This window comes from Salminus brasiliensis, chromosome 7 (genome assembly GCF_030463535.1).
Source record: "Salminus brasiliensis chromosome 7, fSalBra1.hap2, whole genome shotgun sequence".
NCBI classification, from domain to species: Eukaryota; Metazoa; Chordata; class Actinopteri; order Characiformes; family Bryconidae; genus Salminus; species Salminus brasiliensis.
This window is the reverse complement of record NC_132884.1, coordinates 30,796,101-30,821,009: the sequence shown is the minus strand read 5'-3', so window position 1 is coordinate 30,821,009 and position 24,909 is coordinate 30,796,101. Positions and strand designations below refer to the sequence as shown.

Genomic DNA, 24,909 nt, shown 5'->3' with positions numbered 1-24,909 from the left:
TTTAACCTATTAATTTACAATAACCTTTATTTATCTAATGTTTTTACTCATTTTGATAACATCTTTTTTTTACATTTAGTCCTCTACACTCAAACCCATAGGAAAACTATCATGTAACATATAATATGTATCACAAAAAATATTGTCATATATTGAGAAAATGCTTTTGAGTACACTGATGTTATATTTTTGCCATATGACCAACCTTTTATGTGAGCGTGTGTGTGAGTGTGTGTGTGGTGGGGGGTGGATAGTGGTGTCTGTTTCACATCTGTCCAACATGTGCTGTTGTAAGGACGACACCAACTGCATGTACCATTCACTATTGCACACACCTGGTGCAACCCGTCAAAGCTCATAGTTCTCACAAAGGAGCAGTTGTCTGCCAGAGCAGTTTGACACCCCCCCCCCAACCCCTCCTCATACACACTCACACACAAACACACTTATACAGATATTGAATCAAACAGGGCAAAAAAGTATATCAGAATGCTGTGTAGGACATGGATTCCATCATGTTCATCAAGCGATGGAGTGGGTTGAGGAGTGAGGAAGTGCAGGTGATGTCATGGCCATCATTTAAATCTCATTGAGAGCTTGTGGGAGTGTGTTGGGAAATGTTTAGGGATACAAATAATCCAGCCACTATAGAAGGTGAGTAGACAGCAGTAAGGAATTTGTGGGAATCAATCAATTTCTATTATTTAAAGAAAACATGAAAATACATCAAAGCATTAGCAGAGGTAGTCATCAAAGACCGGACCTACAATGATTCACAGTAACTCCGCTAGTGAGGGTTTGAATATGTGTGTGTGTGTGTGCGCAAAATACCCCCATGTGTGACAGTATGAAGTGCGAGCACAAGGCAAGGCAACAGGTGTAGAGAGGTTGAGGACTACTCCATAGTGCTTCAGGGTTGTGAGTGCCGCCGTTCAAAAACAGCTGCGTCAATGACCTCCTGTCGCTCCACATCATCTGGAACTGCCCTAAAGAGCAGTTGTACAGAGCAGGCTTTGACATTTTGTAGGGTCATTGAGGAGGAGGAGAATGATGGAGGTGTAGGTGTGTGTGTGTATGTGTGTGTCTGTGTGTGGGGTCTCTTTGTAGAGACAGAAGGCTGTGAGGAAAACATGGAAATGTTGATGTGGTGGGGACATTTGGCTGCTCCTTGGGAGAAATGACAAAAGTTATTTTCTTAACTATTAAAAATGCAGCTTTTATTGAAAAACAATCGATTTCTTATTCCTTACTAAAGGTTAAGGTTATGTTGAGCAACTGGCCAATTACTTAATAATAAAAATGTGAGGCAGGTACAGACATATGAATCTTTCTGGGACACTGATTCTGTATTATTGTGGATAAATCCAAAATAAGGTTGCTACAAATAGTTCTTTGAGGGATGCCATTGAGGAACCACATTTGGATCCACAAAGCACCATGCTTGAAATAAAGGTGAGGGTGTGAGGGTGAAGAACCATTTCAAGGTCTAAAGAGACTTTACTTGATGCCTCACCCTTTACATTTAAACATTTCAAACATGGTTCTTTAAGGAACCAAATGTGGTTCTTCAATGGCGCCCCTCAAAGAACTATTTGAAGCACCTTTATTTTAAAGAGTGTAGACTTGTTTAATTACCATGTGTGTGTGTGTGTGTTTAGAAAAAGAGCAGAAAGAGCCACACTGCTATAAAACTTCTATTTAGAGCTGTGCTCACTAAATCAGAATGTTTTAGACCTGCTTGGGTCACAGGGTCATGGGATGTGTGTGAGAGAGCAGTCTGCGTATTTCCCCTCGTCTGTTGTGTTTTCTCCTTCTTCACTGGCTTAGAACTTCCCCAGCAGGCCATTGATAGACATTCATATACTATATACTTGTCCAAATTTTCATTGACACTTAGGACACCCCTTCTAATAAATGCATTCAGCCACTTGCATCCACTGCTGACACATATGTGCAAATGCACACACATAGTTTGCCTAGTGCCTGTAGAGAAATACTGCCAATTGAATAGTACTTTCTGGGGCAGATAAACATGCAGCTATTGGCACTGTGCCAGTGGTGGGCTAGAGAGGAATAAAGCCCCCCAAAATCGAGCTGTGCAGCAGTGGAACTGTGTTTTCTGGAATGATGGTGCTCCATCCAATACTTTTGGGATGAGTAGAGAAGTTGGAGATGAGGTGGGGTGGTGATCATCTGACATCCTGACCTCACTAATGCTCTTCTCGCTGAATAAAATCCTCACAGCAATGGTTGAAAATCTAGTCAGAGCCAGTAGAGAGTCTTCTTCCTTGGGCAGTAGAGACAGTTACTCCAACAAATGCAAGATAAAGAGTTTTTAATACCCCTGATTTCAAAAGACACAATGAATAAGCAGGTGTTCTCATACTTTTGTCTATATAGCTTTTTTGGTTGAATGTAGGTTGGGTGATCAAAATGCAATGATGCCTGGCATTAATATTTTCATGCCATGGAGGGGACACTGATTGGCACAGTGGTCTAACGTCCGCATGTTCCAATTCTGAGCCATGCCACTTTGCCATCAGCGGCTGGAGTCTGAGAGAGCACAATTGGTTGTGCTGGCTTCGGATGAGTAAATGTTTGCCAGCACAGGCTGCCCTCTGAGTGTTTCGCCATATATCACATATACATAATGGGTCCTTACCCTCCGAGTGTCAGAAGCATTGTTAGTATTAGGGGAGCTACAAATAGGTTGGTTAACTGGCAGGACCAAATTTGGAAAATAAATTAAGTAACCAAAATTTTGTCTAACATTGGAGCATAATGTCAACTCAATGTTGGTTTTTGACAGATATGTGACTTCGATTTCCAACCTAAATTCAACGTCTGTACAGTGTTGGGTTTGGATGTCAACCAGATTGTCATTTTCAACTAAAATTAAATGTCTATATGACGTCAAGTTGACGTTCCTTGCCTGCTGGGTCTTGTCCAGAAATCTAACTTCTCTATTCTCGCACATGGTATACTCAACAGCAGAACATGCCGAATGGGCCTTCAGTTGTTTTGCTAAAAACACAGGCTACACAATTCTGTCTGGCTTTATCTTCATCAAAGAGCGAGGTCAAACCGACTGAGCTGTGCTATAATTTAAAGCCCAAACATGACAAAGTTTTCTAAACAAAGAGAACAAAAGAACCCCCTGAAGGAAGCCATGTTGCTGTTACTGTAAATCCACTCCCTGCAGCCAAGCTCCTCTCTTTTTAACATGGCCAGAACTTCATAGCACTCTTTATCTCCCTCTCTCTCTCTCTCTCTCTCTCTCTCTCCCTCTCTCTCTCTCTCTCTCTCTCCCTCTCTCTCCCCCCCTCTCTCTCTCTCTCTCTCTCTTTCTCTCTCTTCCCTTATCTCCCACACTCTTTTAGTTCCCGCTAACTCCTCTCTTGATCCTTCCCTATTTTAGGCTGTTCTTCATGATGTTCTGTGCTTCAGTAATTTCATAGGAAACCTTCACCATTTCTTTTTTCTTTAAAAAGCGAGAAAAAACCCCCCAAAGCATGTTCAAACGGACCAGGGCTGTGTGTGTTCCCTCTCTGACAAGGAGCAGGAGAAGCTGGGGATACTCCACTTGCACACACACACACACACACACACACACACACACACATATACACATACACACACCAATCCCACCACAGCGCTTTATAAGGACAGAGAGAAAAAAGCATGACCGGTACTAAATTTAGAACGGTTTGCTGTCATGCCTTCTCTCTCTCTCTCTCTCTCTCTCTCTCTCTCTCTTGTTCTCTTTCTCCTCCTTTCTGTCTTTCTTTTTCCTTCTCTCTCTCCTTCCTTCCCTCTACTCTGCTTTGTCTTTCTCTTCCTCACTCTCTCGCCACTGCTTTCCGTCTTTTTCTTTGTCCCCCTGTTTTTCTGTTTCTCCTTTATGTATCTCTCTCTGCAGCTCTCTCTCTCTCTCTGTCTCTGTGGGTGGCAGGGGCGAGAGCACATAACTGATGATAATGATACAGATGATAATAAGCAGGCTAGTAGAAATAGTCTCCAAGTCCTTGTGGTCTACAGACCCTCACAGCATGGGAGCATCACAAACCCCATCAGCGATATCTCTACACAAGCAGCCGTGTAGGAAACGGCTTTTGTGTAAGAACTTCAGAAGAGATACCCTGGTCTCCAGGACACATTGTTTACACTGATTACCAGAGCCTGTCAAATCGGTCAGTCCTGCTTTCAGGTGCTCTGGAAATGAATGTCAATATCAATACAATATCAATAAACTAACTAACCTCCTGTGAGTCTTTAGATGGCTGAAGTCGTGTTTATTATTGGCATTACTGGCTCCAATCTAGCAGACTCTTTCTCCTTATCTTATCTATCTCCATTGCTCTGACACGAACCATATAGACCAAATCCACTGCAAAGTAAACTAATGGCTTGACGATGTCACACCATCCCAGCCTGAGAAATCAGTTTTCTTTATCTAGACCTCATTACCTTGGTGACACTAACAAACTGCAGTTGTGTGTTGGAAACGGTAGCTGGCCAACTCTGTCCTGGCACACACACACACACACACACACACACACACACACACACTGATATGATGGACTGGAATGTAAGGGGGAGGTGTTTAAAGATGATATGTTTACTCATAAGCAAACGTACAATACATTAACACTTCTATGAAAAAGGGGAGGAAGGGTGGCTTGATACTGGGGCAGTTTTTAATATACTTGAGACAAAACTGAACTTTCACTAAAAAATGTGCTTTCAGACAAAGCATGTAACTGAGAGCTTGTAAACGGAGAGCTTCCGCTATCCCAACTGTCTTAACTAGCGGGAATTTGAGGTTTGTTTCAGTTGCTATGGTAACCTTATTAGGACTGGGTATTTAGACAATAAAGCAGTAGTCTCCAGTGGAAACCATTATAGTAACTCAAACACACCAAAACTATGCATTTTAATAAGGCAAAGCTTTATTTGATAGTATACATGATATGGACAAAAGTATTGGAACACTTGCTCATTCATTTATTTTTCATTTATTACATTTATTATTCCAAAATCATAGGAAATTAAAGAGTTAATACTACTTTTATTGGAGTAGGGTAACCAGGGAACATTGCTGTAAGGATCTGATTTTAGTGAGGTTCTATTATATTGGCAATGCGTCTTTACAGGGACTAAACAAGCACAAGTATGTGTGTGTGTGTGTGTGTGTGTGTGTGTGTGTGTGTGTGTGTGTGGATTTTAAATCTGCGCAGTTTAAAGAAATTACTTAAAGTAACTGAATGTATTCATTCATTTGGACATGTAGTTTACTGTATATTGTCGCTGTCATGCAAAATTGTATGTCCATTTTTGATGTTTTTGACTTTTTAACTTTAAAAGCATGTGGTAGATGATTTTTTACATTTTCTCAAAATTGATGTAATGAAATAACTATGAATAAAATATTTATGCACTGCCATCCAACTATCCATTGTTTTACATGTACAAATATTTTACCTTTGTTTAATTACCATGGGCACACACAGAGCTCTCCAGATTTTCTGACACCCTGATTAGAGATAAGGTAAAACATAAATCACAAAAGTGTGTTTTTGAAACAAAATGTTTGTTTTAAATGGATTTGCAGGTTCTTCATTTATGTCACTGAAGGGCAGATTTCTCATGTTTTCAGTGTAATATCAAGCTAATAATCAACAAAGACACATTTAATAGCCCTTTTTCTCATCTTCATGAGGGGTGAAAATAATTATGAAGGACACAACTACTCACCACATTTTGGCTGTCATAGTAGGAAAATAAGACCTCATTAGTGCTCTTACAAACACACACACACACACACATTGTCAGAAGAATAATTGCAACTCCATTCCCCCCACCTGGAGGAAGAATGGAAGGCTAAAGAAATGTCCCGTCATGTCAAAAAAAAAAAAGAGAAAGTGGCATTTGCATGCCCTGTCAAATTAACTGGGATGCACCCAAAAAAAGTTCAACTGCCAGGCAAATGACATGCAAATCGTATTCAAATGTCAGGCAATGATGAGCAGGTTAAGGGGTGTGGCCTGTTGTGGCCTACCTCTGGCTGGATTACTCATTATTTGTGTGAGACAAAACAAAGACAAGAGGAAAGGGAGGAGTGCGGGAGAAAGAGAGAGAGACCTGTTTGAAAGACTAGAGTATGCGCGTGTCACCTGGAATCCTCTCAGCCAGAGAGAGCACTTGCAAAAGTGTACAGAAAACCAGAATTAAAGGACACACACACACACACACACACACACACACACACACACACATTTTTCATACCAATTTACAAAGGGCATTTACAGAGCCCTCCACACTTTGGGGGAATAGCCTGATTCATTTGCTCTTGTGTGTGTTGGTCTGTGCCTGTTTACATGTGCACATACAGACACACACTCACACACACACACACAGTGGTAGTTTATTGCCCAGTACAATCCAGCTCTGGTAATGACAAACTATGACATCACAATTGTTGAAACATTCTGTTGTAGACAATAGAGCTCTGTGATTAAGACACACGAGGGTGTGGCCTTTCTTGCACAGAGGCTTCTCTCTCTCTCTCTCTCTTTCTCTCTCTTTCTCTCTTGTTCTCTCTCGCTCTCTTGCTTTCTCTCTCTCTTTCTCTCTCTCTCTGGAATGCAGGGATGGAGGTGGAGTAGGAGGAAAGCTGGAGAAACAGAGATGTTTCTTTCAAGCTCTCAGACAAAGGTCCAACACACAGCCATAGCGTCACACATCCATTCGCATCTGTCCCATATTCCCATAATACATGTATACATAAAAACACATGGGGCCTGCTACATGCTGCACATACATCATGGTACACAACGATACTTACACACACACATACACACATCGACTACTGTAAATACACCCACTTCACACATAGCCTCACATTTCCCCCTGGCCGACTGCCGCTGATCAGCACATTTTGCCATCCCTCACTACTAACTGCCCGTCAGCAGGGCTATTGAACCACAGAGGGTTTCTACTTGACGTGAAGTGTTGTCCCTCTTCAGCTCTTCAAGTTTTCTTCCACAAAGGTCTCATAAACCACCCATAAAGGTTCAGTTACTATGACTGTAGAGTGCCCCCTCTCCCGCCTTACACACACATTCGAAAGAGAACAAAATATGCCTACCTACTAGCAACAGGGAGTGTTGTGACACCTGAGATAGCTTTAATGAGAAGATGAATGTCTCTGTTGAAACACCTGTGCAATAAAGCAAGCAAAGCAAAGGGTGCAGGGAGGACAGAGTCATAAGTGACAGAATCAACAAACCCCTCATTGTGACGATATCTCACTAAAAGGAGGAGCTTTGAGTCAATGGAAAACTCAGCTGCACTTCAGTTTTCATTTAAAGAATACAAACAATACATAAGCAAAGCACTGATGACTGGGCCTGGGGCGGCAAGCCACCTATTCATTTGTTCTGTTGCTTTTAAACAAATTAAAGTAGGCAGTTTTTTTAATTGCGCCTGTTTTTGAAGTGAATGCAGGCCTTGTTCAGGCATATCACAATAGGATAAACAATATAAATAAATGCACAGAAACTGCATTTTTAGACACGCTCTCCTTAGAGAGATGAAAACAGCAGAGAGAGAGAGACATCTTATCATTTAGCACCCTGACTTTCTAGTCCCGTAGTTCTCCTTTTCTCATATTTCAAAGTTTACAACCCTGTCACTTCCCTCCAGCAGTGGCGGTTGTGTTCTACGGTGAACTGTGTGTGAACCTCCACTACACTGTCACTCTGCTTAATCCTGAGTACTCTAATAAATGTGCACTGCTACCAAACCAGAGCAATGCAGGGTACTTTGTACTTTGTCTGGTAGGGAACAACTTTCGCTGTATACGCAGTGTATCAAGCTAATACACACGTACTCCTGGGAATGACCCTAAATGTCTGAGGTAACATAAGTCCTAATATGGAATGACTGAGACTTGAGTAAGATTTGGGTATGATGGCTTACTTATCCATAAGAGGGGGGATTCTCTTGGAGAGTAGGAGTGACAAATTAGCCAGTCTATACACCCCCTTTCTTCGCTTATAAACATCACTTACAATTTTGTAATCGATTTACACAGTTGTAGTGGTGATACTTCTAAAATGCCTAGTATACCTAGAATATCTAGAAGCAAAATGTATATCAAATCAGTACTGGTAGATGCCATAAAGGCTAGTAGTGTAAAGGGTTTACTCCAGCTCTAGAGACTTACTGACCTGGTAATAATTGGTGCCGCGCGCCATCTTGTGGACGTAGATTATATTGTATATCGATATACATTGCAGCTGTAAACGCGGGTGAATATATAGCTATAATAATAAAAAATGAGGGTACAATTTTGTGATTTTTAACCGATTGGTGGTTTGTATTGTATGTAAAAAACTCAATTGTGGTAAATATATATTAATAAACTGTCTTTTGGTCGAGGATGTCGCTAATGCACCAATTTTCAGTGGAAGTCTCCTTGTTCACTTTAATAAAATCCTAGGTAGGTAAACGCAGTAAGAGCTCCACACATCGTAATTTGACGATACGTTAACAAAGCGATAACGCTGCTAGGCTACATGCACCAGCAGCGTTTGGCCAATGTGCACTTTTTTCACCTGAGTTTCCTTTAATCTGTCATATATTACAGTTGTACGCACTGTTGTTATGGAGACCGTAACTAAGCAATAGAAACGTGTGCTCGAGAGTGCACGAGGACTGCGCAGGTGCAAAGCAGCCCCATGCAGCAGGTTCGTTTTCATGTTCTGTGCACTTGAGTTGCATCTTTTCGCTTTACCTTTCGGCAGCAGAGGTGGAGGGACTGTTACCGGAGGGGGCAGCATGTGGGTGAGCAGGTGAGCCGGTGAGCAGCAGTGCCGTCGGCCTGCAACGGTTTTGGCTTTGACACAGCTTGGCACGCGCCGCCGTGTGGGTATTATGGCGTCATAAACAGTGTAGTGATTAGATCACAGTGGCCGTCAATATTAGCGGTAAGAACTTTAGGAGGCTTTGCAGGATTCGTGTTCTCGTGTGTCCAACATTTTCTCGCTGATTGCTTCGAAATATGAAGATTGTTTTTACTGATTTTCACACAGGTGGTTCAGTTTGATTCTTTTGTGAATTCTGAAGACTAGATCATGAAGGCTGTAATTATCCTTGAGTTAACTCTCTCTTCGATGTTCCTTGCACTTCCAGCACCCTAGAAACACACTCCCCTTGTTGTAACCACGTTATTTTCCGTTTTCCAGTGTGGCTTTGCACATATGCCATTGCTGCGGATTTATATCAATATTATCCCTCCTTATCCGTCTTACAGGTCCTTAACAGGAACGCAGTGGGGAAAGTAGGAGGTCAGCATCTATTAGCAAAAAGCTAATGAAGACAGGAGCACTGTGGAGAGACTGGGTCAGGCAGGTTATGACAGAGGTGACTGGCTTCTGAACCTCTGTTTTCAAGTAAGGATCTGGGGTCTGCATGGAAGTCCCAAAGCTGTGCAGGAGCGGTCAGTCAGACCAAAAGGATGAGGGGCATATGATAACAGAAAAATGTCCTGTGTCCGGCTCTGACAGCGGTGAGTGAAGGGGACAATGTCCAGACTGTCATATTACCACCCGTGTTCAGGAGCTTTTGGTCACCACATGTACAGACGCTACAAGAGACTATGATTGATATGTGTACAAGGGAATAGTGTTCAATAAGTGATGAGAGTCACACTTGAGCATAACTGTGGGCTGAAGGTGTGTGGGCGACAGGATTAGAACATTAAAGCTGCATGAGACTGTTCTCTTGATCCTGAGCTGAAGCTGTCAGCATTTGGACTTGAGTTACTACCTTGACAAGGGACTGGAAAGTTCATGTTTACCATCTAATTCCTATTGTCTGCTGCTTTGTTCAGCTTGTAATAGTATACAGCACATTATATTTTCTCTTTAAATTGCCCTACCTACACTGATTTGCCATGAATACTCATAAAGCAAGTACTATCTGGCCTCTGTGGACTAGATTTTATTATGTTGAAAACAGTATTAGTATAGTCTGACATTATTTCATTCATGTATTGTGATGTCCCAGGGGCACATAGAGAAATAGGCAAATGGGTGTACTTGTTTTTACTTATACTGTGGCCTGCAGCTCATACAATATAGGTAGCTGAAAAAACACTCTAATGTGTATATATGTGAGCAAAACATGCATGCAGTAAATATAAAGGGTGTGATATTGACAAACTGAAATGTAGGGGAAAAGGCCAGTTAAATGTTGTGTCATCTGGCAGCTTCAGAGGGAAAGGTACGACGCAGTGTCCAGAACCTACCTGCCATCAATCCAGAACGTCTACGCATGGCCAAAGTCCAGGTGGAAAAGGCTGTTAAGGTGAACAGAACAAGCAAAGTCACACAACTTTGTCTGCCTTGCTTTTAGTTCTCTCTCTCACTTTTTTTCTTTCTCTCAGATGCGCAGGATATTCTCCATCCAGGGTCCGTACCCTGTTGTACGCGCAGCTCTGAGAGCCAGAGGCTGGGTCGAACGGCGCCTGCCAAGACCTAACCAACATTTGCTTCGACGACGTACTGAAGAAGATGAGGAATGCAATGATGGAGATGAAAGTGGTGATGATGATGATGAGGGTAAGAATAACATGTTCACAAAACAAAGCCACATTGAGGAAAGACAGGCCCTACCGAGGCTATAAAGTGATTACTAGACAAGCCATAGCATCTAAACCCATTTTTTTCTGTTCTGATATGATTGAACATCAGTCACAGTTTAATATTTTAATTTGGTGTTTTATTCTATGTCCTGACAGAGGAAATAGAGAAAGAAGAAGATCCTGATGATATTTATGACATCATGGTGAGGCAGTAGTGAGTGTATGTGTGCATGTGCATGTATACACGATATACATTATGTACAGGTTATTTCTTTTTACCATTATAAAATAACTCCCCAAACCAGCTTAGGAATGTTTAACTACTCATCCTCCCTGTCATCTATGACATCTCATTTTCTTATTTTTTATTTTCTGATCTCTTATCAGTCTCGAATGGTCAGAAATGAGATGACTTATCTGTACTGGACAACAAGGAGAGATTCCATTGACAACCGCAATCTCAGGAAGGAACAGATGACCAATCACTATGCAAAGTCTGGAACCTTTACTACCAAGGTCTGACCAGTTTAAGATTTGCTATCTTAGAATATTGACTTGTGTTGAGGTTTTTACAGCACTTGTTGTCACAAAGCAGATTTACAGAAATCTAGGTCCTGGAGTCTATAAAGCTTGGCAGTCACCAGCACTGTGCTATTGTTTTTTTTAATTGATGCTGATGGGTATTAACATCACCCTCAACTCTTTCAGGTGGGGCTGTGTGTGAATTTGAGAAATCTGCGATGGTTTGATGCAGCTGATCCAGACACATTCTTCCCACGATGCTACAGGCTTGGGGCTGAGGATGAGAAGCATGCTTTTATCGGTAAGGTTTCTGCTTTCCCTTTCACTTCTATCAGTCACAAACAAAACATACATGCTGGTGCTGTTTTATTTACTTATTTTGGATGTTTTTTGCAGAGGACTTCAGAAGAACAGCTTGTATGAGTCTTCTTCAGTGTATAGTGGAGAGGAATCACAGAGGAACACTAGAGGGTGGTGCAACGGCATTGCCTGACCAATTACTTTCAAGTAAGCAACGTGACATTGATTGATTGAGCTTTAATTTGTTATTGTTTCTCCAGTTTTGAAAATGTACAAATAAATTCTACTAATATCTAATCTCATTTTTGTGTTTCACTCACTAACTAATTACACCAATTAGTCATGAATTATATTTATCTACAGTGGCATTAGTCAAGGGGTGTATATATTAGGCAGCAAGTTTACAGTCATTTCTTAACAGTGATAAAAGCAGTGTAAATGGTCAAGCGAATGGACCTGAGCCATTTTGACAAGGGAATTATAGTTGCCAGAAGACAGATCTTGTGTGGTGTTCCATGCATTCAGTCATCAGTACCTACCAAACATGGTTCAAAAAAATGAACTACTTGTGAACTGGTGACAGAATAATGGGCACTTAAGGGTCATTGATGTGACTTCTGACTTAAAGGATCTTTTGCTAACACCTTGATGCCAGATAGTATGTAGACGCCTTCAGAGGCCTCATAGAGTACATGCATTAATTGGTCAGGTCTGTTGTGGTGGCAAAAGGGAAACTTACTTAATATTAGGCAGGGGGTGTTAATATTATGGCTGATTGATGTACAATTACATGTAGATTGAATGTATTATTATTTTACACCACCTGTCAGAAGCTGGCACTTGACATTTCTCTCTACAGATCAGAAGAAAGGATGTAAGAGGCAAGCCCTGTCAGTTGTACCTTTCAGAATGATTGACAGTGCATTACAGGTGTGCAAGGACTATCTGGACAGTTTCGAACACAATGACATAGACATCGCCTTGGACTCAAAGCCCACACTAACTGATCAGCAGTGGTCGGAGTTCATGCACAACTACTATCTGACTGTCCAGTAAGCGGCACATTTCCTTTGCCTGGTGTAGTTATTGTGGTACTGCGTCAATGCATTTTATCAAAGTGGTATATATTGAGAAATATATAACATTAATATATAATAGTTTTACTGCAAAGTAATAGTAACACTACAGGGCTGTTTGTATACATTAAATAACTCTTTAACATGTTTCATATATTTTTGTCCCTGTAATTGTCCATATGTCTCAGTGATGGAGCAGAGATAGAGAACAGTGGTCATTACGTGGAAAGCTGCCAGGCTATGCTGTGCAAACTACGAGAAGTCTGTCCACAGCTAGATATTGATGGAATCCACAACATGTGGATCATCAAACCAGGAGCCAAGTCTCGTGGCAGAGGTAAAGCTCAGTAAGACTTTTTAAGGCACAATACTTACATTATGAAAACATGAGAAAAAATTATTTGCAGATCATTGGTTTTCTTAAAGCATTTGTGTACTATAATTGTCCATTCTCAGGCATTGTGTGCACCAAGCGACTGGATGAGATCCTGAAGCTAGTGGCCAGTGATCCCATGCTGATTAAGGACAGTAAATGGGTGGTTCAGAAGTATATAGAACGGCCTTTTCTAATCCATGGGACTAAATTCGACCTGCGGCAGTGGTTTTTGGTAACAGACTGGAACCCTCTCACTGTGTGGTTCTATAAGAAGTGCTACCTACGCTTCTCCACCCAGCCTTATTCTGTGGACACACTGGACAGGTACGAAATGATGTATGTTCTTGACCCAATGCGTTAGAAAGGTTAGCTTAAGAATTCGAAAACAGAAATCTTTACTTACTTTAAAAAATAATAATGATAATAAATAAATTGGAGAGATTAAAAATGTTAAACCAGGCACTCCTAGTTTTCTTTCTCTTTTTTCTGTCCAGTTCAGTGCATTTGTGCAACAACTCCATTCAGAAACACTTCCGTCCTTCTCAGCAGCGCCACCCAGAGGTTCCTGAGGACAACATGTGGTCCTGTGACCAGTTTCGCTCTTTTCTCTCCAGTCATGACAAGGGAGCTCAGTGGGCATGTGTGGTAGTGCCAGGTATGAAGAAAGCTATAATAAATGCTCTGCAGACAGCACAGGACCTGGTGGAGTGCAGGCGGGGGAGTTTTGAGCTGTACGGGGCTGATTTTATGCTGGGACAAGATTTGCGTCCTTGGCTGATTGAGATCAATGCCAGTCCAACCATGGCTCCATCCACAGCAGTGACAGCCAGGTTATGTGCAGCTGTCCAGGAGGATACCCTGCGTGTGGTACTAGACCGCAGGTTGGACCGTGGGGCTCACACTGGAGGTTTTCAGCTTATATACAAGCAGGTTTGTGACTACTGAAATCTCTGATCTCTTATTAATTATTAATTGTTATTTGACTCAGTGCATCATGAAATCATGACATTACCAAAAATACTGAGTGAAAAATATTATTATAAATTATTGCACATCTAACAGGTTGAATAACCACTTGCAGATGAGCACACCTTCTACACTAAAGCACTACATGCAGCATAATTAGAGAGATTGTCTAATTCCCCTAAATGCCTATGGCCATTCTCTCTCTCTTTCTCTTTCTAGGCAGCAGTTGAAGTGCCACAGTATGTGGGGGTCAGCCTTCGTATTGAAGGTGCACACATCAAAAGGCCTCGTCCTCCTCCTCGTAAGCCATCCAATCCAGTTGAGTTGCACTTTAGTCACTCAGGACCGGTTGCTCCGAGGCAGCGACCCCCAGGCAAAGAAAATGAAACTTCATCAGAAAAACACAAAGCTCCACCTAAACGCTGGATGAAGACAGTAGTTCGACAGTTGACTTTCAGTGGCATGAAACCTGTATCAGAGCACACTCGTCAGGTTGCAGATTCCTGGAGGTCTCAGCGCACTAGTGTCGGAGCAGATGTGCCCCAGCTGTCACCTCGAGTGCCAGTCTGCTCTCTCGAAGCATCCTTAAGAACGCCACTGCATAGTGGCTTTGCAGCTGTGATGCCGAGGTCTGGACGTGCTCAGCTATCAGTGGAGGGCCACCGTGGACCTGTTCTTTCCCTGGGCTTTGTTACCTTTCAGGAGCCAGAAAGGGAGTCCACTCTGCTAGCATCCTGTCCTATGGGTCCATTCTCCAGTGCCCGCATTCAGAGTTTTTCACGCCACCATAACCGTAGGACTGTCCAGGCCAGGATGGCTCATAAGACCTAAGTGTCAGTCTCAGAGGACAGAAGACCAACCTTTCCAATATTTTGCACATCGATATAACCATTGTACCTCGTAATAAAACAGTATTGGTTTAGGCCTTTAAGTCTTTGTTATTGTGCTGTAATAACAAATATATGCTAAGTAATATTGAGTGGTTTAATGTGAAATATTCACATTTACAATAACAGGTGGTTTTAGTGTTTAGTCTTATTCTGTTCTGTTTGTGGCAGGGCTGCTATGCTGTTTGTCTTACCTCTCACTTTTGAGCTTAACGTTTTGTTTTAGACTAAACTAATCCCAAGAAGAAAAGACAAGACAGCAGCGAAACAAACTTCGAATGCTGTGCTGATACTGGGATGCAGTACAACAGGGGTTTTTAGTCCATAGTCCAGTGCCTTTGAAAGCAGAAACTGCCAATAAATATCCTGATGTTTCATTGTGTAAGGACCAAAACCACCCATTAGTCACTACTTCACATACACCACCAAAAATGTATTGATTAATAGAAGCCCTGACTGTTCAGACTTGTATGCCTCAAAATAGTGTACAATCGCAGTACTATTGTATAAATATGTATAAGCAAATAGAAACAGGCAAAAAAGAGAAGCAAAAAAAAAGTTCTGTACCAGTAGATCACCACTGTCACATTGTAAAGTCATATGGTTGCACCGGACTCAGTCCTACAGAAAATAAGAATCAGCATAGTTTATTTTCCTTAAGTGATGTCCGGCTGGAACAAATCCTGGAAAGACTATAGGTTTTGTAGTGTTTGTGTTACATTAGATATTCTCATTAGAACTCACTGTTCTTGACTTTATGAACAAGAGCAACAGCAGCTATTTGACTCTAAAGCAACTAAACTCTAAGCAACTAAAATGGAAACCTAGTAGTAGAGTAAGGATATTTTATATTCCTTTCTATAGAAACTGCTCCACCTCCATGATACTGGTGGGGTAACTGTTTGCTCTTTTTAGGTCCTTCCACAACATTTTGGGTTATGAAACATATTGGGCTATGTTCTAGACTTTTGATACATGACCCACTCTTAAGTTAGACTTCAGTTCATGGACATACACCCTGACGTTCTCCTGTGGAATTGGCTGGTACAATCCAGAATTAATAGGTTTATTAATAATGACATATTGTTCTCTTTGCTGCCCTGCCATGTGATAGCTTGACAGTGGACTCATTAACATTGAAAAGAAAGGCCTGTAAGGTCAATTGAATCTGACTTTTTGTAATATTATGTGCCCCATGGTTTGATCACGATTCCAGGAAACTCCTTTCCTGTGATGTGAGACACTTTCATAAACCTTATGTCTTATGCTAACCACACACTAAAAAAGAAGAGAAAATGTCTTTACTCTCTCACAACTAAAGGCAATTGGTCATTACCCACAGATGATTTTGCAGAGACCGAGAATCTTGCAGGGTCACCATTTGTAAGCCTGCAACTAGATTCATTTTGAGATTATTTCCCATCATGCTCCTGGTGAAAATTTACAAGAAGAGAACTGTTGAACAATAGAGCAGAAGCAGCTTTTGGCCACAGCTGCCCTTGATCCCCAAAAACGCCCCCTAAAAAAAGACGCCCCAGAATGTGGACACGGCCCACATTGGTTATTTATTAAGTCCACGTCACAATTTGCGTGAGCCAAGACTAAAATAAATAATAATATGATAACATTAAACAAGGTTGATTTTATTAGAACGTCAAGAGAATAAGACAGCTATCCAGACCACCCTACACCAAATGATCAAGATGAAGGGAGTGCGCTGCAATGCTAGCAAGACTCACATGATTTTATTCTGAAATTTGTCAATGACAATGTATGTATATAACTATAGTGTTTTGTCTCATTCGTTTAATTGAGCTCTGATTACTTAGTTTTAGAGATTTGATGATTTTAAGGTGAGATGAATGCAGACATACAAACAATAAAATATGATTGTAATAATTGTAAACTATAATAATAAAAGATATTGGTGCTTGTAGCTTCACAGTCAGGAATTCCTATAAACACTTAATTTCCTTTTACAAACTTCAATATGTTGAAATCAGTCTACATTCCTCTTTTTCTGACCCATTTAATTCGTTTGACCTGTTTTATTCATCAATACTTTAGTCTGGACTCAGACTCCTACAGAGCCCCAAAAGTATCAAAGTAGAAAAATAATATTCAGAGACCTACAACCTTCCCTGGCTTTAATAAATCACGTTTCGATTTTATAAAGGAGGGGAGAAACTGATTGTTAAATGAAGGGAACAATTTAATAAATATAGGGAATGTACAAATATTACTTTTCTATCTTGATACTTTAGGGGCTACAGGCTCGACTATTTTAAAATCATTCCCACTGACAGCAACACGTCCGTTTTGGAGAAGGGTCTATCTGCAGAGGCGCTGTACCGCGCTCTCAGCCCCGCACTCTCAGCTCTGATAGACGCTGTGGCTCTGCAGTTGGATACTACTGCCGGTTGTCGTGCACGGCTACGTGAGACGCGAGAGCGCGCACGCGTTGCTCCACTCTCTCAGTTTGCCAGGAAAAGATGGCAGCGTCTGTGTGCCGAGCCGGGGGAGCCGTGGGTCGAGCCTTCGCAAGAGCTCGCGTCGTGAGTAAATTTAATGCCTTAATAAATGTAACTACTAGGGGTTTCGAAAGGTTTTGGTTAGCACACTGAAATTAAACAGAGGCAATCGTGTCCTCAGAAATCGTTTGTTATTCGTGTGACTTCAGTAGGCCTTGGGGTGTTCGCTAGCATGGTGGCTATAGAGCTAGCTAGCTAACGTTATCGCTCCGGTGTTAATGTGTGTTCCCGCTGGAAGGTCAAGAATCCTCGGGTGATTTCAGGCGTACTTCGTTGTGAACGCTGTAGAAATGTACCAGTGTCGTGACTATTTCTCTGTATTTTATCCCAAAACTGTTATTCCTTTAAAATACGTGTCGCTCACACACAAGGTCATTCAGTGCTGCCTTGCCGTCCGGTGCAGCTTTAAGTGTTAGCTAGCTTGCTAGCAGGATAGCTAGGTGGTGCTACCACAACAAGATGACAAGTGAACTGAGTGAGATACATTTACCTTTTCAATTCACTTTTCCGACTGATTCAAATACTTATGCTGAATACTGTGAATACTTCACAACGGGACAGACATTTGCTAAATCTAGATCACTGTCAGCAAGGTAAATGTCAGTACAGGGTCCTCCCCGGTTTGGGTTGACTTTCACTGAGGCGTTAACGCTAGATCTAGTCTTCTTATAAGATACTTTTCGAAATAATTTCTACTAGCTACCTTCTACCTTACTACATTTCAGAAGGTTTTTTGAAATGTGGGCGTGTTTATACATTAATATGTATTCCTCAATTGCGATTTGCTGTCTGAACACATAGATAGCTTTTAAAGTGTTTTTTTCCCCCCTCTTCCTTAGCCTACTCTCCTCTCTCTGAGACGGGGCCAAGCAACTGTGACCTATGCCCAAAGCCTGCTGAGTGCTCCAGAGACGCAGCTCACCACCCTGGACAATGGCCTGAGAGTCGCCTCTGAAGAAACTGGCCATGCTACCTGCACTGTGAGCAAACACTGCATTAAACAATTCCTTTAAGCTCAGGAAGAGGGAGCCTCAGGAAAGTAGGGTTGTAACAATGCCAGTGTTTTGACCCTGTTTGACCTATTTCCATAATCACGTTAGCAAAATAAAAAGATCCATCAAGGACATAGTAACATATCTGCTTTGCTCATGAAAACACTGCTTTATTTAGTGTGAAAGGTGATAAACAAGTCTTGCATGAAACTCCAAGTACTATGGAGGTTGGATGGTCCTACAAGAACTCTGTATTGCTATTCAAACAGCGCTACTTCTGTTTATTAAACTTTATGGAATAATTTAATTAGTTTGTGTGGTCGGTGACCTCATGTAATGTAATCTGACATTACTGAGCAGAGAGAAACAGCTGGTCGTCAGACAGAATCCTAAAGCCGCTTGTCACACAAGAAACATTAAAAAAAATTGTTCATACCTAAACAGTTCATGCTATTTTTAAATGTTAATTACAGTTAAACTTGCATGTTTATAAATTTACTTGACTTTTCAAGAGTTGATTTGTTGGAAAGCTGGTAAAGAATGCTGTGCATTGGTATTGCACATTTAACACCAGTTCATATTCTAGGTTGGTGTTTGGCTTGGTGTTGGTAGCCGATATGAGTCTGAGAAGAACAACGGTGCTGGGTTCTTCTTGGAGCACTTGGCTTTTAAGGTACAAAATACGATTACCTGCATGGCTCTCATTAGCGGTTCATGTACATCATCCTTGCCCTCTTTAAATCTCATTCTTAAATTCAGGGCACAAAGAAGCACCCTCAGTCTGCTCTTGAGCAGGCAGTGGAGTCCATGGGTGCTCATCTAAGTGCGTACACGTCTCGTGAGCACACTGCATTCTACATGAAGACCCTTGCTAAGGACCTACCCAAAGGTATGTTCAGTATAAGTTGTTTTTATATTTGCACATTTGTGTTTAGAGCACTGGTAGTGCTCTTATAACAAGTAATGTTATGTTGATTTTCTGTGTGCAGCTGTGGAGCTGTTGTCCGAGGTGGTGCAGAGCTCAACTCTGAGCGAGGCTGAAATCGAGCAGCAGAGGGGGGTGATACTCAGAGAGCTGGATGAGGTGGAGGGCAGTCTGCAGGATGTGTGTCTGGACCTGCTTCATGCCACTGCCTATCAGGGCACACCATTGGGACAGAGTGTACTGGGACCTTCTCAGAATGCCAAGTATGCATATGTACATACTTCAGTGGCGTTAAATGATAGTGGTATAGTAACTCATCTGATATTCTGGATGTACTATTGTCCATACTCTTCAGGACTCTGACTCGTCAGGATCTGGTGGATTTTATCAACAGACACTACAAGGCTCCTCGCATGGTATTGGCTGCTGCTGGAGGTATTATCAAGTTTCTTTTACTGTTGAATACACTATATTTCCAAATGTTTGTACACATGCTCATCCAACAGTTATTCAAAGATCAAGGGTATCTCCAAAAAAATCAGTAAAACAACCTTAGGTTTCAGTGTGGCTGCTTTGAAGTGACTCATTCTTTGGACACTGATTTTCAATGAACAAGCTGTGGGCTTTAAATATCTTTGTCTATCATAAGTCTCATCATTCAACTAATGCGAATGATTCTGATTTGTTTATAAACGAACGAAACACTAACCCACCAGTAGTAATCTATAAATGTTTGATTTTTGGGTGTGCCTTGGTGTAGGTGTGAACCACGAGGAGTTAGTAGGACTAGCCAAGCAGCACTTCAGTGGTGTTTCTTTTGAGTATCAAGATGATGCTGTGCCTGTGCTGCCCCCCTGCCGCTTCACTGGCAGTGAGGTGAGAAGAGTGTATTTGTGTGAAACATTTTAAAATTTACTAACATACTTTTAACTTTTAACTTTCTAACATACCCCCCCTGTCTTTTTCAGATCAGATTCCGTGATGATAACATGCCCCTAGCACACATTGCTATTGCAGTAGAGGGAGCAGGAGCTGCCAATCCTGATATTGTGCCTCTTATGATGGCTAATTCTCTTATTGGCAGCTATGACATCACATTTGGAGGTGGCAAGGTCTGTTGAAACTGTTAAATGAAAGTGCATTAGCATCTTTCTAGTTGTTTGATTTCTGGTGTTAAAAATGTTCTGAAATTGTCCAAAAACTTTGCATGTTTAGAATCTCAGCAGTGGCTTGGCTCGTAAGGCTGCAGAGTTCAACCTGTGCCACAGTTACCAGGCCTTCCACTCCACCTACAGCGACACTGGATTGATGGGCATCTATTTCGTCACAGACAAACATAAGATCGACGACATGATGCACTGGGCTCAGAATGCTTGGTCAGTAAATGCATTCCGATAGTGTACAAGTGGTGTTTTCCCAGTACATCAACTTTTGGGAGCGCTTTTATCAGTATATATTTTTTTTACCTAGTTGATTTTTGTATGTGTACAGTGTGGAGTGGTTATGTGGTTATTTAAACTATTGTATCATTTGTTATTTTATCTTTTGTTTTGTCCACAGGATGAATGTGTGCACCACAGTGTCTGAGAGTGATCTGACTAGAGCAAAGAATGCCCTGAAGGCCAGTTTAGTAGGACAGCTCAATGGTGAGGATAAGGACATAAACATGCATTGTAGTATAAGTAATTGCTATGTCCCTCATAAAACATTATCACACTTTCTCTTCTTCTCTCTATATATCTCCTAATCCCCCCCCCACCTCCAGGTACCACACTGATCTGTGACGACATTGGCAGGCACATTCTCAACTATGGCCGTCGCATCCCTTTGGCCGAGTGGGATGCCAGGATTGAGGTGAGCACCTCCTTCCTGACAAATACAGAATACTGTAATCTGCGATGATACATTTCCATAAATTCTCCTTTTTTGTTTTGTTTATTGGCTGATGCATTTCATACTACTGGAGACTTGACAATTGAAAGAAATGTATTGGAGTATTTGACTTATGGGGGGAGGAAAGCAGTTATGTATTTATTTCTTGTTAACATTTTTAGGCTGTGACACCCAAGATGTTGTGTGATGTTTCCTCCAAATACATCTATGACACATGCCCAGCTGTGGCTGCTGTTGGTGAGTTAGTTGTTCTCTGATGAGGTTATAATATATTACCGCATCTGCCTTTTATAGAATACTACGCATAAAGGTTGACACCTAGTCAAATACCATGTCTGACAGTCTGAACACTGCTCTGCTTTTGTAAAAGTGGGCCCAGATCTAAAGCTTTTTATTTCTTCTTTCTCTTTTAGGTCCAGTTGAGCAGCTCCCTGACTACAACAGAATGCGCAGTGCCATGTACTGGCTTCGGTTGTAAATGCTCCATCTGTTCCCTCTGATGCCATCACTTCTCTTCCCCCTCCCCAATCAAGATTCCCCAATTTCACTCTCGCTCGCTCGCTCTCTCTTGTTCTTTCTGCAACATTCATTATCCTAAGAATTTTCATCACTTTACATGGAGACTAAATCCATTCTATTCATTGGGTAGCCTGGTTCTCCATTCTGGTACAGTTCTAGGATGTGGGACATTAAGAGGTTTATGACAACTTTTTGTTCTTGAAGTTAAGGAGCAACTACCTCTTGCTAAAGATTGTTTAACTACAATAAAAACAACAGTGTTGTTGGGTATGATATAGAATTTTCATGTAGAAACTGCAGGGGAGCCGGTGGAGATCATGGCGGAGTCCAGCGTGCGTCACACCAGAACTATTTATGAATTGATGTGATGTTTTGTTTCTGTCCTATTGTACATAACAGAAGCGCTCATTCTGAGTTCCAATAAACAAAATGGGCAAAGTGAGCAAAATGTTTGTCATTTCACCAGAAAGTTTCACATATCAGAAATAAAACTGTATTGCAGCAATGACTTTAAATCAGACATGCAGTGCAGATACCACCAGTAGTGATGAAAGTGCTCCACTAGAGGGCAACATGCAGAACAAATTGAACAGCTTTTGTTCAGTGTTCTCCATAGGGGTTGTTAGAAAAAAGGTCTGTCAGTAGCTCCATGGAGTATCGTGGTGAAAACAGTGATGTACTCTGAATATTTTTTTATTTTGTAGTGGTTATTAATAACAATGAAAGCACTGGAATCCATGGTGTTGGGATGTAATCCAAACATACCTCCCTTTTGATAACTGATTTTACCTACATGGAAGCTTTATCCTTTAAGTCCAGGATAAATAAACTACAGCTACAAATTATTACCAATACAACGTTGTGTAACATAGAATGTTTTTAATTCATTAAATATTACTGTGAGTCCTCCAATATTCTGGCTGTCCCTGTCAGACTTAATATGTAAATAAAAAAGAATTACTAAAGGATTGTTTCTAATACACCTGGTGTACAATGATTTAACTACACATTTAAGTCATGGTCTCAGAATAATAGTGTTACAAAGATAAACAGAGCACTTGATACACCTCTACGCATTCACAGGACAGGTAGAAAAAAGTTAGTTGAGCGGATAGAGGGAGGGTCATTAAAACATGTCTGTTATGGAGTCCCAACAAAACGTAAAAATGTGGTGATTGGCTGCTTAAAAGTAGTCAAATAAATCAATATTTTCAGTTTCAGTTTTCATTATGCTCTCCAAGCATTTGAGACACACCCCACTCATCAGAGTGGTGAGGAAATTACAGCTGTGGGCAGATGTTTATGTAGACTCATCATGGCAACATTAGGGCTGATTCATGCGGACGTGTGATTGGCTAAATTCACGCTGCTGCCTTTTAAGACGTGCATGCCACTGCTGTCTCTGTCAGCCAACTTCAGCTCCCCTTCTTTATTGATCCACAATCAGCTAAGAGGTCACCCAGTTATATGTGCAATCCCAAATTAATTTACATGTAAACACTTCGTTTGTTTTGTATGGGAATTTTTTTAGTTTTTAATGTTTATTAAGCAATAATGCGTATTTTGTCCTTTCCACAGTACCAACTTGTGTCCAAGTTTTAACAATGTAGCTGAAGATTTATACTGAAAAATTCTGACGTAGTCCTCCTTCATTGACATACACTCCATCCAGCCCAATAGCATGATCCTACCATCATCAGGCTAACCAGTTGGCACATTGTTCTTGGGGTTGAATGCCCCATCACCAACTCCTCCAAACATATCTCTGGTCATTGTTAAACAACTCAATCATTGTATCATGCGACTAATGAAACTTTCCTCCAGGATGCTTTTTTCTTTGTTCACGTGTTCGGCCACAAACTTTAGTTAAGCTTGAAGGTGTCGATTTTGGAACAGGAGCTCCTTTTTCTGGACAGTAGCCTCTCAGCCCATGACTGTAGACAGTGACACTGGTGTTCCAGCTGCTTCCTTTTTTATGGCAGGCTTGTGCCTAGGTGGGTATTGGGTTGTTCCTGGCCATCCAAACCAATGTTCTCTCAGCTGACAGTGTGACCATGGCAAAGTGTCTACACCTCCCAATAATAATACTTATACTAATAATAACTTTTATGTGGGCAGAAAGACACCAGTAGCTGTAGTCAATCATGATCACTAACAGGATGTTAAGAGACAAGGTAAAAGGCATTTTTAAACTTTCAGCAACACTGAACCAAGTGGGTTTATGCATATTTTTGACCCAGTGTTGATTTCAGAATAACAGTTCCTTTTTCATATTGGAATTGGATATTGGATATAACATGTTGCACAGATTCTGCATCAGAAAAAAAGGTTCAAAGATATAACTGAAAGCACAGCATAGCACTCTATTTAGTAGAATTTGGATATTTTTTATATGTGGATATGATTATATCTGCAGCTCCTGGTGAATTTTGTCCGCTTGATAATATTAATATTAATATTGTGTATCCTGAAAATGTCTTTAAATATTGTGATATAACATCTTTACCATGTCACGCAGCTCTAAACATTCATTGTTACAAAAACATTTTGAGCCTTTTACGGTGAGTGAACAATGAGCAGTAATGAGACAGCTCATATTACTCAGTATGACTAGAAGATAGGCCGTGACAACATTACGATGCCAAGAAAGAGAAAGTACTCCACATGCTTAAAATAGGAGATCTGCTTGTTCCAAATGTGGCACATTACATTGAGATGCAGAGGACGTAGGTCATTAATTTGGCCCTCCTGCCTTCAGCAGGAGTCATTTAAGTTCATTTAACCGAGGTGACAGCACTCATCTCTGTGTGATGTCACAGTGTGTATGATTTGCTGAAAGCTGGTGGTACGATGAATCACATCTTTTGGTCTCAGCACTCTGTCCTGAATGTGGCTTACGTCACTGCAGTTCATCACTACTGTGCAGTGGAGCCTGTCTGCCACATAGCCTATGACCATCACTCTCAGTGATCAGCTCAGAAGTTCAAAAGCAAATCCTCACCAAGAAAAAGATTTTCAAGGGTCTGGAAGATGTAAGGTGATATAAATCTGCATAAAGAGTAAGATCTACAAGCATGAGATACTTCTAAATAACAGACCATAATCAGAGTAAGATCCTGGTGACAGACAGCATTGCTATTACAGTGACAATGTTGCATTCTGGGTTAACCAAGTGACTAGTCTGAGACAAGGTACATCATGTAATTTCCCATTTTGTGTATGGTGAACAGCTCTTTAGCACAGCCAGTTCTTAAAAAAAATCTCTTCTTAAGAA

The 24,909-nt window shown here is 41.1% G+C and overlaps 2 protein-coding genes across 2 annotated transcripts; both read left to right on the top strand.

Annotated features, from left to right (window-relative positions):
* The first annotated feature begins 8,732 nt into the window (after positions 1 to 8,732).
* On the top strand, positions 8,733 to 14,877 carry LOC140559577 (tubulin monoglycylase TTLL3-like). The gene is made up of 13 exons (XM_072683115.1): positions 8,733 to 8,855; positions 9,317 to 9,571; positions 10,274 to 10,371; positions 10,451 to 10,625; positions 10,805 to 10,851; positions 11,036 to 11,164; positions 11,357 to 11,471; positions 11,567 to 11,677; positions 12,330 to 12,522; positions 12,735 to 12,883; positions 13,003 to 13,246; positions 13,417 to 13,852; positions 14,108 to 14,877. The coding sequence occupies exons 2-13, from the start codon at positions 9,475 to 9,477 to the stop codon at positions 14,717 to 14,719; spliced, it is 2,406 nt and encodes an 801-aa protein (XP_072539216.1). The 5' UTR covers positions 8,733 to 8,855; positions 9,317 to 9,474; the 3' UTR covers positions 14,720 to 14,877.
* A 2,346-nt stretch (positions 14,878 to 17,223) lies between these two features.
* uqcrc1 (ubiquinol-cytochrome c reductase core protein 1) lies at positions 17,224 to 22,083 on the top strand. Its single transcript, XM_072683114.1, has 13 exons — positions 17,224 to 17,330; positions 18,146 to 18,286; positions 18,885 to 18,971; positions 19,058 to 19,187; positions 19,288 to 19,486; positions 19,579 to 19,658; positions 19,984 to 20,099; positions 20,192 to 20,335; positions 20,439 to 20,599; positions 20,784 to 20,869; positions 20,989 to 21,077; positions 21,278 to 21,353; positions 21,530 to 22,083. The coding sequence occupies exons 1-13, from the start codon at positions 17,268 to 17,270 to the stop codon at positions 21,592 to 21,594; spliced, it is 1,437 nt and encodes a 478-aa protein (XP_072539215.1). The 5' UTR covers positions 17,224 to 17,267; the 3' UTR covers positions 21,595 to 22,083.
* Positions 22,084 to 24,909: the final 2,826 nt, after the last annotated feature.

Excerpts from the sequence above, each read along its gene's own strand:
- LOC140559577 (XM_072683115.1), top strand. The coding sequence starts at position 9,475 with ATGGAAGTCCCAAAGCTGTGCAGGAGCGGTCAGTCAGACCAAAAGGAT. Across the intron at positions 9,572-10,273 it reads TGTGTCCGGCTCTGACAGCG|CTTCAGAGGGAAAGGTACGA; the intron begins GTGAGTGAAGGG and ends GTCATCTGGCAG. Across the intron at positions 10,626-10,804 it reads TGGTGATGATGATGATGAGG|AGGAAATAGAGAAAGAAGAA; the intron begins GTAAGAATAACA and ends ATGTCCTGACAG.
- uqcrc1 (XM_072683114.1), top strand. The coding sequence starts at position 17,268 with ATGGCAGCGTCTGTGTGCCGAGCCGGGGGAGCCGTGGGTCGAGCCTTC. Across the intron at positions 18,287-18,884 it reads CTGGCCATGCTACCTGCACT|GTTGGTGTTTGGCTTGGTGT; the intron begins GTGAGCAAACAC and ends TTCATATTCTAG. Across the intron at positions 19,188-19,287 it reads TGCTAAGGACCTACCCAAAG|CTGTGGAGCTGTTGTCCGAG; the intron begins GTATGTTCAGTA and ends TTCTGTGTGCAG.